The 16566-nt window shown below is 33.7% G+C and overlaps 1 protein-coding gene across 2 annotated transcripts in view; it reads left to right on the top strand.

The window, feature by feature from the left end:
- LOC130245230 (F-BAR and double SH3 domains protein 2) overlaps positions 1–16566 on the top strand; it is a 198939-nt gene that overhangs the window by 162993 nt on the left and 19380 nt on the right. For both annotated transcript variants that reach the window (XM_056477849.1, XM_056477850.1), the window contains 4 exons: positions 3070–3186; positions 3727–3831; positions 10178–10339; positions 13975–14109. In XM_056477849.1, the coding sequence (XP_056333824.1) occupies positions 3070–3186; positions 3727–3831; positions 10178–10339; positions 13975–14109 (519 nt within the window). The remainder of the gene's footprint in view (positions 1–3069; positions 3187–3726; positions 3832–10177; positions 10340–13974; positions 14110–16566) is intronic.

Raw genomic sequence — 16566 nt, 5'->3', positions numbered from 1 at the left:
TGAACTAATAATGAGTAATACTTGTAGAGCATTTATTAATCATAGGTAATCATATACTAAGCAGTATTAAAATCCATAAAACGTGCGAGTTAAAGGGCACCTATGGTGAAAAATCTACTTTTCAAGCTGTTTGGACTTACCCAGTCCTTTTTTTTTTCAATTTAACAACATAAAGACGGTGGACCAATAGAGTGGAGGAACTATGACATCACCCTGTAGGCTAATCGGCTGCTAGCATAAAACTGGTTCCCTCGATAATATCCCCATAGGATTTTCCCATAGGCTTTTCGAAGAATGCTAATAATTAGCTCTGTGTTTAAACACTGGTCATTACACTTGCACGTTTTGTCCAGCCGGATAATCCTCACACGAAAATACAACTTTGAGCATTTTTGGTTCTTAAATGCAAACGCAAGAATTAAAAAGCTAACATTAGGCTATAAACGGACGACAGTGCCTTCAGGGCACTCGCCTGTGACGTCAGCACCACCCTGCTACAGACAACGTATATTAGCTTATTTTTTTTACAAATATGCTCCATGACAAAGAGTTACTCTCTCTGTTTATTATATTATAATCCACGCTATATATTATAAACAAATATATACGCAGAAACACATCTGTATAGACCTACGTGCCTTTTGAATAGTTTTTTATGTGGGAAATACATTTTGTTTTGCTTTACGGTTGTTGTAAAAGTTTTGAAACTGTATGTGTAAATGTGCGTAGATAGTATTATCATCAGACATATTTAAAAAAGTGTATCTCTCGCCTGCATACAGCCTGCTTACCTTAGTAACAGACGACTGAAATGAGGCGTGAGGGACAAGTCTATACACCTGCAAGTCCCATCATGGACACTAAACAACATTTAATATTCTTTTTTGTCACGAATTACAGCGAAAAGCAGATTATTTGTGTTATCATAAACAGTAAAATAATACAAAATAAATAAATTATTTCAGTTTAAAAATATTTTCTTTTGACTGGAAAATATTAAATAACTTTTTATTTTCTGCAACGTAAAATCCTTGAATGATGATTTTTTTTAATGCACCATGTTTTAAAAATTTAAAATATATGACTTTACTTTAATTAATGTTTACACAATTAATAAATACTGTAATGTATTGTATATGGTTTGTTCGTGTTGGTAAATTCATAAACTAACATTAACGAATGGAAATGTATTGTTGAGTGACTAAAAACAGTAAAAAAAACAAAAATAAATAAATCGTATAATATAATTTCAATTTATAAATCTATAATTTTTGACTGAAATATATATATATATATATATATATATATATATATATATATATATATATATATATATATATATATATATTATATTATATTTCTCTGACTCATTGCTGTATTTTCAGCAACTTGAAATACTTGAATGGTGATTTTTAATGCACTGTGTAACTAAATTAATAAATACTGTAATAAATGTATTGTATATTGTTTGCTCATGGTGGCATATCATTAACTAACATTAATAAAAGCAAGCGTATTGTTGAGTGTGACCAAAAACTGCAAAAAAATACAAAATAAATAAATCATGTAATATAATTTCAATGTATAAATCAACATTTTTTGACTGAAAAGTATTAAACGTATTTTTTGTGTTTCAACGAGAATTAAAAATGGATGACTTCACTTTCATTAATGTTAGCTAAATGAATCAATACTGTAATAATGTATTGTATATTGTTTGTTCTTGTTGGTAAATACATAAACTAATATTAACAAATAGAAGCGTGTTGTTGAGAATGACTAAAAACAAACAAAAAAGAATTATAATAAAACAAAATAAATAAATAAAATAAATAAATAAATAAATCACATAATATAATTAAAATTTTTAAATCAACATGTTTGTACTGCAAAAAAACAATATATATATATATATATATATATATATATATATATATATATATATATATATATATATATAAATACAAGTATTTCTCTGATATTCATTGCTGTATTTTCAGCATCATGTAGTCCTTGAATGGTGATTTTAAATGCACTGTGTGTTAAAAAGAATTACAAATGTATGACTATCATTAATATTAACTAAATTAATAAATAATGTAATAAATGTATTGTATATTGTTTGCTCATGGTGGCAAATACAATAACTGAAGGAAACTTATTAAGTGTGACCAAAAACAGTAAAAAATACATCAAATATAATATAATATAAATATAATATAATATAATATAATATAATATAATATGATATAATATGATATAATATAATATAATATAAAATAATATAATATAATATAATATAATGTAAATATAATATAATATAAAATAAATATAATATAATATAATATAATATATTATAATATAATGTAAATATAATATAATATAAATATAATATAATATAATATAATATAATATAATATAATATAATATAATATAATATTAATATAATATAATATAATATAATATAATATAATATAATTAAAAATAATATAATATAATATAATATAATATAATTAAAAATAATATAATATAATATAATATAATATAATATAATATAATTCAATGTAAAAATAAACAGTTTTTGTCTGAAGAATATTATATGTATTTTTTTTCTCCAATTCATCGCTGTATTTTCAGCATCATAAAGTCATTGAATGATGATTTAATGAGTGTCTTTTGTAAATTGTTGTATTTGTTTGTGATTGATTTATGACATTTGTTTTAATTTATGAGATATCTGGTATACGGTAACTTCATTTAGACTGATTACAATATTTAGATATTATTTTAAGTCATGAAAGTCTAGTCTTAAAAGTGAAATACTCAGTAAAATGAGTGCTCTATAAAGGGTTAAACTGAATTACTCTCATTAATTTGATGATTTTTTAACAAACTAAAGAAGCGTTTTCCTGTCAGTACATTAAAGAATCAAGCACATTTCTTACATTGTCATCTTTTACCTGTAATTTCTGATGTCTTTTCACATCCGTATCTAATTTGTAATTGAGTTGATTGATTAATTCATTTATTGCGTGTGCGTGTGCGTGTGAATGTGTGTGTGTGTTTCAGAGTCGACAGCTTGAATCGGAGACGGGAACCACTGAAGAACACAGTCTGAACAAAGAGGCTAGGAAATGGGCCACACGTGTGGCTCGTGAACACAAGAACATCATCCATTACAAACGGGTGAGAGGAGCACACATTATCACACACACACACACACTTGTACAGCAGGAAGTCTCATAAACGCATTGATTTTTATCATTACTGTACAGACTGAATATTCCCTCCCACTATCCCCTAAATTCAACACTCACAGCAAACAATTAGACAAAACACCTCACTCTGTGTGATTGAGCAGTTTTACTGATGGGCACCAAAGGTCAAAATGTACTGGTATTGCTATACATGTGGGGACATTTGGAGGTCCAGGATCAGTGCCATGCACAGGCTCTTAGGGTTGGTGACGGTCGCGGCAGTCATGCTAAGTCGCGGGGGATTACCGGAATCAGTGGAGGAGCGGGGCACAGACGCTTTGGAGGGGGAGGGAGGGGTTTTCAGGCTGAGAGGGGCACTTCAGCCAATGAGGGCAGAGGGGCAGTGGCTCTAGCCACCAGGCCACTCCCCCCTGTGCACGGCCCTGTTCAGGATTGTGTGAGTGAAATGTGCAGTGATCCTGAGGTTAAATTAAAGTTGATTCTGTGCTTCTCTTCTTCTTTCTTTCAGGCTCTGGAGGAATGTGAGACTCTCGGGACTCCACCGACGGAGCAGAGTCGAAATGAGCTGGAGTTCAGGATAGAAGAAGCCAAGGAGAACATCCGAAAAGCAGAGGTGAACTCTCACACACCAGCTGTTTCCATCCACCTATTTTTACATTTGGAACATAGCAAAATGGAAATGCTAAGATGCCATAAATTAATAGCACTTTATATTAAAGGGGACCTATTATGCCCCATGTAAAATAAGTCTATGATCTCCCTAGAGTGTGCATGTGAAGTTTCAGCTCAAAATACCACTCAAATAATGTTTTGAAACTGACCCTTTCAGGCTTTGATCTTAAGTGTGCAGTTTTGGTGACTGTCGCTTTAAATTCAAATGAGATTGTGCTCTTTTCAAAAGAGGGGCGGAGCTACAAATGCCTGTGTGTCAGCATAGTGGCAGATTCAAAAACAAGACTAACATCCTATGCTAATTAGAATGAGAGATCATCACTAATGGGCGGGGCTTTCCCCCTCTGATGACACGTACAGATGGAGAATGTCAATCAAAGTGTTTCTGCAGACTGTTTTAATCAAGTGTGATTATAAACACTGTTGGGGAAAGTTACTTTAGAATGAAGAGCATTACAATAATGAGTTACTCCCCCCAAAAAGTTACTTTTTATGGAACGTAATGCGTTATATTACTTTTGAGTTACTTTTGCGTTACTTTACCTTACCTGGCCAAGGTTTGATCTCTTTCAGAACTTGCAGGTGTTTTTTCACCTATTTTAGAGAGAAGCTCTGCATTTAACAACCACCTATAGAACCTACACCAGGGGTCGGGAACCAGAGCCATTTTTTTTTTTGCCAAAAGCATTTTATTTAAAGAGCCATTGGGCATATATAAGCATCACATGATGAGCAAGTCCATGTATTAAGAAAGAATCATTTAGAGAATTGTTTTTCTTTTCGCCATCAACACTCTTGAATGTTGTTTGAATATACGTGCGCAAGGGTACCAAAGAAATGTAAGTTGCATACCCTTTATTGGTGTCCGATTCAAGTTAATCCACAGCACTGCACATGTGTATTGGTTGAAATGTCCTTTTATTCTTATTCATTTTGCTGTAAAAATATACAATGAAAAGGTCATTTTAATTATATCTTCAATAGGAAACTGATTTTTAGTGACAGTTTACATTTTTATTGAAGGCAGACAGCTGGAGAGCCACATATTTTTGGTCAAAGAGCCACATGTGGCTCCCGAGCCATAGGTTCCCAACCCCTGACCTACACCTTCATTTTCCTTTAAACAAATGTAGGATAAAATTAATTTTGAGAACTATACATGCTGTATATACAGACTAATGAAAGCATGTAAAGTAATGTGTTTGCTACTGTTGTAGGTTTGTGTTAATAGTGAAGTAAATTCACTGTGCATTGAGATAAACACTCCAATAAAGCTTAAGAGTACTAACATGAAATAATTTATATTAAGGCAAAAACAGATTTTAAACCTTTAAAATGTTTAATAATAAGACGATAAAAAACATTCCCAAATCAAAATAAATCTTTGAGCTTTATACATTGAATAATAATGTACATTTAGAAAGTCATGTGATTTTGTCATAAGAGATCATGTGATGCTGAAAGTGTGTGTGAACAGACAAACTGTGCAGATAAACGCAAACTGGTAATAAACCAATATCCTGAGTTATTCAGTTACTAGAACAGTACATAGACTCAAGTGCTGTGAACAAGGAGACCTGATGATGATGATGAGTGCGAGCCGACTGCCGGTTCCTTCGCAGCACACTTTCTCATTGAGTGGGTGATTCAACCTGAGTAAGGTCCTCTTTATTCCACATATATTTGTAAAAGCCAATTAAGCACGGTAAAAAGTCACTTATGTTATATTTTTTAAAAAGTAACTCAAATAATGTTACTTATTTTAAAAGTAATGCCTTATATTACTTGTTACTTTAAAAAAGTAATTACTTATACCACGTTATCCTAACACTGATTATAAAAAATAAAATGAATACATTTTTACCATTAGAAGCTGAATAAATTCACAGACTGCTTCCACACTAGTGTGTTTATAGCCCTTATAAAAGTGATTTTTGCAAACTAGGTACCCTTTAAGTCACAATTCATGCTATTTACTGCCATCACCTATTATTCAGCATGGTTTCCGCTACATTCATTCTTCCATGGCGGGGCGCCATGCCAAAATTCATCCCGCCACGGCTAAATTACAGCTTCTTATTCAAAACATTTTATTTTTTTAATAGCGGGTGATAATCGCACCAAAACGTATTAAAGAGTAAGTGAATTATAACAGCGCAAACTTTTCTGTAGCCGACCGTAGTAGTGCTGTGCGTCATTTGTTTAACCCTTTAAGGTTACGTGCTGACTGACTGACTGACAGGTGCGTGACGCGTGAGGCCAGCTAACACGACGTATATCTGTTTCATTTTACTTCAGGACGCATTAATACTGCTCTGTAGGTCTATTGGAGACATTCATAAATATTCCTAGCAAATCTAATAAATGTTGGAAATGATGCTCACTACATAAACGCACTAAATCACACTTCAGCAGCGTTTATTTGAGAGCGCACAAGAAGATCTGCACTCAGTGTTGCCAGATGATGCTGACTGTTTCCAGCCCAAAAGCTGTCGAGATCACAAGCGTTTATACACTGTTCTAAGCATATGTATGCGAAGAACGGGGGCTATGGCATCTCTTTGGGAGGGCAAAACAGGTTTATGAGGGCAGACCGGTGCTGGCGGGTACACCATTGCAAAACCGCCCAAATTTTCACTACCCGCCTGTCACTTTTTACCCGCAAAAATAAATTCCGCCCAATCTGGCAACACTGTCTGCGCTTGAGCAGCGCATATTTGAGGGCGCAAAAGAAGCTCGAGCAGAGGGAATCAGCGCGCAAGCAAAGAGATTCGCATGCTGTAGGCTATTACATGAATGCAATCTCGACTCGTAATACTGCGCTCACGACATTTATCATTGAAATAACACCACTGGTAGTTAGTAGATCGGTGTAAAAAGGTCTGCGCCACAGCTGGAAAAAATCCTAGAGGAAACACTGTTCATATATTAATTGTTTATTAGTAGCTATTAAGTATGATCTTATTCTACATCCTTAATCCTACCCAATACCTAAACCCGACCACTACATTACTAACTATTAATTAGCAGCTTATTAGCAGTTTAATGCGGTTAATGTTTAGGTAATAGCATAGATTGTTACTTAAACTGTTACCGGATCACTTATTATAAAATCTTAAAAGAATAATTGTGCATAAACTGCGATGAAATAATGTCCTAAAGGTCATGAATGTGTCTTCTATATATTAAAAGTGTGTTTTAAAGCAAATGATATAATAGAATTTTCATTGTCATTTTGCACCAGCCATTGCACATATGTCTCTTGGAAAATGCTAATTGAAATACAGAAATGCATTAACATGTTGCATTGGCATTTCGCATATGGCATTCTATCATTGTGCTACTCATGCTTCCATAGTTTTGTTACTGTGTGAATTGATGTGTGTGTGTGATAGATGTGATGTGTGTGTCCTGTAAGGTGAGATGTGTGTTGTGTTTTCTCTCAGCGGCTCCCTCTGCTGGCGCTGCCTCACATCTTAGATATTACAGGAATAATAATTTACTTCTGAATGACACATGTGTCATGTGCCTTCATATGAGCTCTTGATTCTTTAAAGAAGTGTATTCTGCCGATATTTAGATTTTTTTACGTGCAATCAAAGATCTGGAGATGTCAGACTTCAAACAACACAATAAATAAGGCCCTGTGAAATTGGTTTTATTTTATTTTCCCTATTTTTTTTTTTTACCAGATTCCGTTGTTGGCATGTCTGATTTACTTTAGTGAGCTTTAATAGTAACATTTTATTATTATTTTTTTTTTATCAAAAAGCATCTGTTTAAACTAATGAAACTTACAATTTAGCAAGGATTTGTTACATGTGTTTAAAGTGCTTGCTGTGTATTACGTTCTTACTATTTATTAAATGTATTAAAAGATGTAAAATTGTTTTACACATAATAAATCTGTTTTCAAAGATTTAAACACATGAATGTACACACAGTATATGTATGTATATTAAAATTGAAATATTTTTATATTTATATTTTTTAAAAATAATATATAAATACAGTTGAAGTCAGAATTATTAGCCCCCCTTTGTTTTTGTTTTTAAATATTTCCCAAATTATTTTTAACAGAGCAAGGAAATTTTAACAGCATGTCTCAATATTTTTTCTTCTAAAGAAAATCTATATTTGTTTTATTTCAGCTAGAATAAAAGCAGTTTTTAAATTTTTATGAACCATTTTAAGGTCAATATTATTAGTCCCTTTAAGCAATTTTTTTTTTCTATATTTTACAGAACAAACCATCATTATACAATAACTTGCTTAATTACCCTAACCTGCCTAGTTAACCTAATTAACCTAGTTATGGCATTTAAATGTCCCTTCAAGCTGTATAGAAGTGTCTTGAAAAATATCTAGTTAACTATTATGTACTGTTATCAGGGCAAAGATAAAATAAATCAGTTATTAGAAATGAGTTATTAAAACTATTATGATTAAATATGAAAAAAATCATCTCTCCGCTAAACAGAAATTGGGGAAAATAAATAAACAGGGGGGCTAATAATTCTGACTTCAACTGTGTGTGTGTGTGTGTGCGTGTGTGCGTGTGTGCGTGTGTGCGTGTGCGTGTGTGCGTGTGTGCGTGTGTGTGTAGTGTATATATAGGATATAGTATATATATAGACGCACACACACACTGTACAATATATAGTAATACTTTACAATAAGGTTCATTAGTTAATGCATTTACTAACATGAACTAATCATGAACAATACTTGTACAGTATTTATTAATCATAATTGAACATTTGCTAATGCATTATTAACATCCAAGTTTATGCTTGTTAACGTTAGTTAATGGACCGTGAGTTAACATGAACTAACAATGAACAACTGTATTTAACTAACATAAACAAATACTGTAGTAAATGTATTGTTCATTGTTTGTTCATGTTAGTAAATGCATTAATTAACATTAACCAATGTGTGTATATATATATATATATATGTGCGTGTGTGTGTGTGTGTGTGTGTGTGTGTGTGTGTGTGTGTGTGTGTGTGTGTGTGCGCGTGTGCGTGCGTACAAGTTGCACTATACATAAACATTTTACAGTTTGTAAAATTTGTTTGTAAAAAAAAAAATGTCTTATTATTTCTTAAAATTACTTTAAATCATTAGTGATACTCATGTAACTAATAATAAAAGCTATTTTATTTGTAATTAATTGATATTAGATATGATGTATTTATATTATTTACTTGTATTAGATTTGAAATATATTTATTTTTATTTATATTTAAATAAAACGATCTTAAGTTTGATCAATTTGTCATAAAACAAGAATTAATATCAGGTAAACAACTCCTTTTGTTAATTTCTTTGTTAAACGGATCTCGCCATATCTTGAAACTAATAAATTCCCACCAAATTTGAATATTCATACATGCAAGTGCCAAATCAGTAAGTGAGTTTGGGGAAAAAAAAGGTAGAGGATTTTTACTTAGGCATGAAACCAAATCAGGGCATCACGGTGGCGCAGTGGGTAGCACGATCACCTCACAGCAAGAAGGTCGCTGGTTTGAGTCCCGACTGTGCCAGTTGGCATTTCTGTGTGGAGTTTTTATGTTCTCCCCGTGTTTGCGAGGGTTTCCCCAACAAGCCGAATTGAATAAACTAAGTTGTCCGAAGTTTATGTGTGTGTATGGGTGATTCCCAGTGATGGGTTGCAGCTGAGAGGGCATTTGCTGTGTAAAACATATGCTGGATAAGTAGGCGGTTCATTCTGCTGCGGTGAGCCCTGGTGAATAAAGGGACTAAGCAGGATCAAACTCTTCCTCTTTCTTCTCAAACTCCTAAAGCCAAGTGATCTACATTCTCCATTAGGTCCTACAGAGCATTAATTATTTAATAAACCCATTAAGAACTAATGGATGACAAGCAACAAACAGAATAACAGATGAAGTTTCTCTCGGCACCAGAGCAGTCGGGCTTTACTCATCTGCAAATATTGCTAGTTTAATTACGCTTGAATTTTTCTTTGGAAAATGTTTGTCCCCTCAGAATTGCAGGGAAATGAAAGGCTTCTGAATGCTGTTTGTCATCTGTAAATGGATGAGTCTGGAGACTTAATTTGCACAGTAATGAGAAATGAACCCTCGCTTTAAGCATTGGATATTTTGCAGTTCATTCTTTATCTTCTGCTTTAGTCAGTGAGAAGGATTTATAATAGTTTCAATAAGCAGTACCAGCAGTGGACTGAAGTGAATCAACTAATGCCTCTTCTGACTTTCCATGTGTGTTCGTGTGTTCATGTTCATGTGTGTGTGTTTTTCAGACGGTGAAGCTAAAAGCGGAGGCTCGTCTTGATCTCCTCCGTCAGGTCGGGGTCTCTGTGGACACGTGGCTGAAGAGCGCCATGAATCAGGTGATGGAGGAGCTGGAGAACGAGCGCTGGGCATCTCTGCCCACCATCACTGCCCACGAGCTCTCGCTGTCGGTGAGCCACACTGAACACACACACACACACACACACACTGGAGTTTTCTGTATTTTGTGATTCATGTTTTTATTTTCCCCATTTATTTCTGCTTTTGAACTGCATTATGGAAGCTTGATCATTCTTCCAACAACTTTTAACATTGAAAAGTTTGCCAAATTGACTTTTTTGAGCATTTGTAATAGTTTAAAGTGCTGTATTGTCTGTTTTAGTGTTGTATATTACACTTACAAAAACCTTGTAATAAGCTGCCAGTACATTTTCTGCTGTTTTACAGACTTATTTCTCTAGATATTATTTCTTACATTATTTCAAACGACTAAAATGTCAGCAGTCTTGGTTTACCAGGTATTTCTCTCTATAATGTAAAGCCTATAATGCATAATTCTAGCCAATGGCAATGTATAAGAAAGTCTTACCTCTGATTTATTTTTGGTCACTATGTCTAGGAGAGTTTACTCACATGTGACTTGTTTTAATTATTTGGTACTTTTAGGGTGTTTTCACACCTGCCTTATTTAGTTCAGTTGAATCGCACTAGAGTTCGGTTTCTCTCTTGGTGTGGTTCATTTGGGCTGGTGTGAATGTAGCAATCTCAGTCGAGTGCGCACCAAAAGCAGACCAAAAAAAGCGAACCGAGATCTACTTGAAAAGGTAGTCTCGGTACGCTTTCAAATGAACCCTGGAGCGGTTCGTTTGTGGTGAGAATATGATCTGAACTAAAACAGACCCAACTGCAAAAAGCACTGCACCTTTTTGGACTAATCCAGCTGCCATAACCCGATGTTCTGTCCCATCTTATGGGGTTTGGAGGAAAAATACTTGTTGACAGTGCTTTACCAACAGTTGTAAACACAGAAAGAGAGAGGGAAAAACATTACCTGATGGATTGTTTCCAGAAGATAACCATGTCTCAGTTTAGCTAAACTAATTCACGCCTCCTAACGCCTTTGCCGTTTGCAATGCATTAAAACATTGTTTTCCAGCCACAGCTGTGCTTCATTCTCAATGTATAGCTTGTCTAAAGTGATCTACACAAACTATATAGTATACTATGAGCAGGGATACAATCAGCCAGTGCAGCGACATTTTGTTTCTGCCGGTTTGTTTACTTGCGGGAGTTTCATTGGCATTTTCCCGTATGTAATTTCTGACCAATCGAAAAGCAGTTCAGGAAATATGTTCAATAGTATCTGGCCAATGAGTGATGTGGATTTTGTCACATGACTGCATTTTGGTTCTATTCAACTGGTTCGGTCCAAAGCAATCAGTGTGGTGTGAAAAGGACCCAAAATGGCAGAGAAATGCTACAGTGTATCATTTGTTGCCCTTGGTCCGGACCAAATAAACCGAACCACAGGTGTGAAAGCACCAGAAACTCTGCCATGTGAAAGCGAACCGCACCAAGAACAAAGAGCAACATTGTAACAATTTAATCCCTGTTTCAGAACAAAGCAATCTGTCTACTTGTATGAACCAAGCGGCAACCTCCCGCTCTCCCTCGGGAAGCCAATACGGAAGTAGCTGAAACTGCAATTCATCAAAACTCCGCTAGTCCTGGCTCCATAATAGAGCAAATTGCAATTGAGCCCACTGTTAGAATGGCCAACTTTACAGCAGAAAAAAAGGTGTTTACAGTCTGGTACAAAGAACCATTTTGGGTCATATAGCTATTATTACCCTCCATGACAACTGTGAGGGGGGTGAATGTTTTTATAACTCATCCATTTCCTTTATATTAGGTTATATTAAGTTTGCATAATTAAGGGCGTGGCCACTTGAGTGACAGCTAGGTCTCGCTGGTCACCGTCACTTCACCTCAGCTGAATCCGGCAGATTAGCCACTGATCTCGGCATATTCATCGTATTTTTGTCTTGTTTTATGTGGCTTTACACAGTCAGCTGCCTTTTAGACTTATTTCTTAAATTCTTCTTAAAAACTTCTTAAAGTTATATACTTGTATACCATCTCTATAAATGTATTTGTTTTATTTAAGATCATTTATCATTAATATTTTTCTTTAGAGCTGTAATGCCCTCCAGAATGTGACAGATTGATTAGCTGTAGGCTCTAGAACAGTCATCTGAAGCGTTATCATACAGTGTTATGCTGGAGTTCATCAATAGTCTTGCATTTACTAACACACACTATATCTGAAGTGTTTGGAAGTAATTCGCGTTTTCCTCCTGTAGAAAAACGTCATAATAACAATGTTTAATGGCTCAGTGTATTACTACAGTGTTTTTAAAAGTCTAAACACTTTATTGATATAGTGTACAGCCAAGCACATGTGATCAGAACACAAACAAGTCGCAGGTAATAGAGTATCAAGTGTTTCTCCCAAAGTAAAGTTTGTCTGCCACGTCTAAGCAAAGTGCCAGCAGGTGTCTGTAGCTCCGCTCACTCTCCGCCTCTTTGTCCTTGTTTGGTATCCCGCCGTGGGTGCGATGACGCGCGAACAAAATGGCGACGGTGGGCCGCGCCTACTTGTAGCTTCATTTGCGCTCTTCAGAAACCTATGGGTGACGTCACGGATACTCCGTCCACATATTTTACAGTCTATGGTATGAACACATCTTAAATCAATACTACCAACCTATTTTTTAGTCACAACAAAAGATGAAAGCGTTTATTTTTCTAATGAATTCTTATTTATTATTGAAAGGCACAAAATGACCATATTTTAAACTGAAATTTGGATCAAATAATATTAAAATAAAAATAAAACAAGTATTACATTTCACATAAACCCATGAATCCAGAGAAACCAGAGTATTTTCAAATGACAGAACAGACAGACTGACCTGCGTATGTGGTTTAATATTCAGCTCACATCATCCTGCAGCGCATACACACAATATATAAGCACACATACATACATAAATATATTTGAGCATCTTATTTGAAACCTCAGTCTTTTATGGCTCATATGGTATGATCTATAGTATGAGATCTTTAAAAACATGTTACTTAAATTATATCCCATATAAATATCACTACTCACTCAATATCTCCCAGTCGTGTCATAATAAGTTGATATTTACAGTAAGCGTCAGATGACAGATTGTATACGGCACATTGTGTACAGATCAGGAAATATGCATGTCAGAGGTGATAAAACGGACTACGTAGTGTTGAGATAAGTGTGTGTGCGTAACTTATCAAAGAGCTGTTTTATGTCAACAGTGGGCGTGGTCTGTTACTCTGTAGCCCCGCCCACTGCATTGCATATTAAAATGACCTCGTCTGCTCTCCTGCTTCAAACTCCAGTTCTTTTGACCTTCACTGACTGACTCGGGATCAGTTTTCATATCCATTATCATAACCGGTTGAAGCCGGTTATATGAGCTACACCTGTGGAGGTATGAGTGTCCAGTTCCAGTGTTCACAATCTTACCCTTCAATTGCCACGTTTTTGTCTTTTGGGAAAAATAGTCTCATGATCTTCATTCTGACCAATGAGATTGTCTTATCAGATGGATGGGCGGGGCTAGTGGTGGGCGGGGCTAGTTATTGTTAAATCCTGTGGTTTGTTAATCTTCAGGCGAACATTTTTGAGGTTATTGAACTGAACAAACAAGCGATCTGTGCTGTTTGCTGGTGTCGTGACACTCATTGTAGTGTTTTTCTGTAGACCACGGTGGATTTAGACAGAGAAGAAGGAGAAGAATTAGAGGAGAACATGGAGACATATGACGACAGCAGCTCAAGTCCTTCAGGAACGCTGAGAAACTACCCGCTCACCTGCAAAGTCATCTACTCCTACAAGGTAAAAACACCAACTCATGTTAGAAATCATAAGTCCAAGGCACATTTAATTTTTTTCCACTTTTCGAGTGCTTTGGACTTATGATATTTATTTAGTTATTTATTTATTTATATATTTATTTATTTATTTATTTATTTATTTACTTATTTACTTACTTTACCTACTTTACTTTACTTTACTTTACTTTACTTTACTTAATGACATGTTGTGCCCAAATTAGCTATAAAGCTAATTTACATCTGTAGTCCCTGGGCAGGAAGTTGTAACAAATTTAACAGTAAAAAAAAAATACAATATACACTTAAAGTACAATACATACAATACATCATTGTCAATAAAATGGAATCAAATCAGTGGCTGCATATCTGATTTTGTTTAAGCCAAATTTTAGGAACAATTTAAAAATGATTAACAGTGGTACTCTCTCTGATATACACTGGTTTTTTATTCCATCTTTCTGCTGCTTTAACTGAAAAAACTGATTGTCCAAAAGCAGTTCTCCTAAGTTTAACTGAACAATCACCTCTAACCGATAGTCTAGTCTGTCTTCTATTGTCCTTGCCAACAATCACACATTGTTTTAGGGGTGGTGGTGCAAGATCATTAAATATTTTATACATTAAACACACGTCAGCATAAAATAAGAAACTGTCGAATGTTAGTAATTTTTGTTGTGCAATACAGTTTCAATGAGGATAACCCCTTGGCTTTTTAGCTAAAATTTTAGCAGTTTGTTTATATATAGCATACAATGTTATGTATAAACATATTACAACAATATATTACAACAATTTCATTGTTTATCTTAATGAATTCCTTATCCAAAGAGCACTGACACATGAACTACCCCTGAAGAACTTTTTGTTTGATTTTGGGTTTATATTTACTCATGTTCATTTGACTGTGGATTAGAGACCATGTGTGTAATGTGTACTAAAGTGTAAAACAAAAAGAAATGGTAGTTTGCATGTGTATAAAACTTAATATTTACCATTTACTGACAATTTTATGTGTAGTGTATTATAAATAAAAGTAAAAAATATATTATATAATATTTATATTTTAATAAGTTCTTACTTTCTATGTATTTATAATACATTTAAATTTAATTTAACTATGTAAAACCTGGCTTTTATAATGTATTCATATACATTTATATTTATATAAAATAAACAGGGCGTATATATATATATATATATATATATATATATACGTATATGTATATGTGTATATGTGCCCTCTCTCTCTCTCTCTCTCTCTCTCTCTCTCTCTCTCTCTCTCTCTCTCTCTCTCTCTCTCTCTCTCTCTCTCTCTCTCTCCAAAAAATAAATAAATAAATAAAAATTTTTTACTAATGCTTTGCTTCTTAGACTTTACACACCTGAAACTTGTCTGTAGCACTTGTTCACTGCTGCTCTTATAGTTGTGTAAATTGCTTCCTTGTCCTCATTTGTAAGTCGCTTTGGATAAAATCGTCTGCTAAATGTAAATGTAATGTATATATGTGTGTGTGTGTGTGTGTGTGTGTGTGTGTGTGTGTGTGTGTGTGTGTGTGTGATTATAGTGATATATATTTTTATAATTGTATATTTTCTGTATTCATAATTTAAATACTTATAATGTATCCACTGAACTTATCATTTATCAACTGAACTTATAATACTTATAATTTATCAACTCAACTGTATGCATAATTTACTGAAAAAAGATTATTAATTACAGTTGAACTTAAATGGATTGTATAAAAATATTACCTTTCTATACAATATTTCTATAATAAAGCATGCATTCAGTTCTCTTGAAAAATTATAAATATTTAAATAAATAAGTGTACCTACTTTTATTTTATTTATAAAAAAGCTATATGTTTTATCGACAGGTACAAAATAGCTCCTTTAGAAATGTAATATAATATTATTTATAATATTTTGAAATGTTTTAATATAAACAAAGGCATTATCTGAAATGTGGGGGGTGCTTTGCTAACTAAACCATTTATTTATATAATTATTAAATTTATATAATTATTAGATCATTTATTTATAGAATTATTAGACTTGTAAAACTTACCAGTTGATATAATAATAAAGAATGCAAAACCTAAATATTGGCAACTAAGTTAAAGCTAAAATACAAAATTTACTAAACCTAATAAACTAAAACTCAAATCTACATTTTGAAAAGTAATAAATGTTGCTAAATCTAAAATAACTACAATTACAAACCTTCACAGTATTTATAAGTAATATAACCAAATATAAATAATACTTAACTCTGTCTCAGTGTCTTTTTACAGAGTTGACATTGTTTGAAAAAGCTAGTCTATGCTTATGCTATCTGACAATCAGATCTTTAAAGAAATCTCACTCTGGAATTTGTAACTTTGATTTTGCCGTCATAAACACGACCCCGTTGAAGTAATTCTCAAATATCTGGCCCCCTCCTGTGTCCTGTACC

Source organism: Danio aesculapii, chromosome 18 (assembly GCF_903798145.1).
Source record: "Danio aesculapii chromosome 18, fDanAes4.1, whole genome shotgun sequence".
Lineage (NCBI taxonomy): Eukaryota > Metazoa > Chordata > Actinopteri > Cypriniformes > Danionidae > Danio > Danio aesculapii.
The sequence above is the reverse complement of the archived record's forward strand: the minus strand, read 5'-3'. Positions and strand labels throughout refer to the sequence as shown.